This window comes from Ceratotherium simum, chromosome 27 (genome assembly GCF_057802395.1).
Source record: "Ceratotherium simum simum isolate JZ-2026a chromosome 27, ASM5780239v1, whole genome shotgun sequence".
NCBI classification, from domain to species: domain Eukaryota; kingdom Metazoa; phylum Chordata; class Mammalia; order Perissodactyla; family Rhinocerotidae; genus Ceratotherium; species Ceratotherium simum.
The window spans coordinates 15,142,617-15,144,640 of NC_141926.1; the positions used below are offsets into that span (position 1 = coordinate 15,142,617).

Genomic DNA, 2,024 nt, shown 5'->3' on the forward strand with positions numbered 1-2,024 from the left:
GAATAAACAAAAATATAAGGCAGCTGCACAATATGGCAGAATAAAATCCCTCACCTGCAAGCATAGCCTCAATTTCAAGTTTACCTGCTGAAACCAGGCTGAATTGGAGCACTTAAGATTATTGTTGCATAATTCTGTCTGTCTGAGTTGTAGTTCTCTCACTGGTTAAAAAAAATAAAGGACAATGAAATAAATGATGCCTCAAGTCTCTTTGAATTCTGAAAGTCTATGGTCCTATGATAATATGGAAGTTAGAGTCTGGAATAAGAATATATTTGTGGGCAGGGAGCTATTTATAGTGATTAGCAGAAACTCCTTCTACACAATCTTCAATGGTATCTACCAAGCAGGCTTGCTCTACATGAGACAGGATGCTTGAGAAATTCCTCTGACTTCAGTTGGTGGCTCTGTTAAAAATTAAATATCATCATTGCACAAGCAAATGTCATTCTCAGCTGACATTGAAAGCACATTGTATTAAGACGTACATCATTGTTGACTGCCATTTTTCATAAGACTAGTATTTCAGGGAAGAGTTATGGTTCAATTTATGTGAATTCTTGGGAGAGGAAAGAACACACTTGGCTTAGGAAAGAGTCAACAGCCGAATGTCAAAGGAAAGGGTGCAATTAGAGGTAAATGCAATCTCGTGTGATGCAATTCGAAGAATACCTGAAGCTTTAGAGATGTGTTTATGGGGTTTGAAACTCAGAAACCTAATCAAGTATGGGGATCATAAACACAATAGCATCTTATTAGCAGTAAAATACTTTTCTAGGAATTCGAATGAAGCAAAAACTCAAACGTGCCGCATAACTTTGAAATGACTAGTTACTTAAACAAGGAAAGACATGGTTTGGTGTTAGGAAACAAGATAGTTGACATAGTTTTCAGTGATGTGTTCTACTGGATGACATTTAGAGATTTGGCTTTCCACACTCATCAGTGTATATAAACGTCCCTGTGCAGTCACATCACAGAACTACCTGCAACACCAAGCCAAACTCACCACTTCTGACACCATGAGCTACTGCGGCAGCTACTACGGAGGCCTAGGCTATGGCTACGGAGGTTTCGGTGGCCTGGGCTACGGCTACGGCTGTGGATATGGCAGCTTCCGAAGACTGGGCTATGGCTGTGGCTATGGAGGCTACAGATATGGTTCTGGCTGTGGGGGCTACGGATATGGCTGCTATTGTCCATGTTACTATGGAAGATACTGGTCTTCTGGCTTCTACTGAACAAATATTTTAAAATTTGCAACTCGTGGACTTAGTCTTCTGTGAGACTCTGATTCATCTAGAAAACTTTATTCCATAACCTGCATGCTTTATTTATCCTGTCTTGATAATTAAACTGTTATTTGGACCACCTGGTTTCTGACAATAATGTGAAGAAAGCTTGATGACCTGGATGCTGGTGTTTGATTAGTGATTTTCTTCAGAGATCCCCTTCTATATGGGATGGAGAGCTATTGTACTCTAGCAAGGCTTTATCTTTCAATAGCTGACATCTAATAATAAACTTTTTCTGATGTAATAAATATATTTGGAGCTTCAATTCTTTTATCACAATAAATTTGCTATGATGCAGTAATAAATCATCAGCCATGGCAACATTTTCTTCTTATATCTAAGAAATTTACCAATATATCTTATTTCATGATTATCTCTTCTTCTTCTTTCCCTTACCCTTTCCTCTTCCTCCTTCTCCTTCCTCTTGTCCTCCTCCTTCTCATCATCACTGTCAATATCTATCTTTTCTTTCCCACCCAAGCATAGGGATTCTATGTCTAAAGCTTAAAGAGCCTCTGTGATGATAACAAAATTTCAGTTTAATTTTTTAAATTCATTATTCCTTGGAAATTATCTTGTTAATCTCAAAGCAGAATAATAAGGAAAAACTTGAGTTTGCATGTAAATTATTTTAGAACACTTGAGAAAATAAACATGAAAGAATTATACCAAACTATTAACAATTGTTAAATCCAGGAAATGGGTGTACGATGTTTGTTGTAGTCTTTA

General features: G+C 37.4%; 1 protein-coding gene across 2 annotated transcripts; it reads left to right on the forward strand.

Moving 5' to 3' along the window:
• Positions 1 to 1,022: 1,022 nt before the first annotated feature.
• Positions 1,023 to 1,241, forward strand: LOC147913421 (keratin-associated protein 19-7-like). Of its 2 annotated transcripts, XM_087417836.1 has the most exons (2): positions 1,023 to 1,077; positions 1,150 to 1,241. In XM_087417836.1, exons 1-2 carry the CDS (start codon positions 1,023 to 1,025, stop codon positions 1,239 to 1,241), a joined length of 147 nt encoding a protein of 48 aa, XP_087273962.1. The 2 variants fall into 2 exon arrangements, with proteins under 2 accessions (XP_087273962.1, XP_087273961.1); XM_087417835.1 differs by having other exon boundaries at positions 1,023 to 1,241.
• The last annotated feature ends 783 nt before the right edge of the window (positions 1,242 to 2,024 follow it).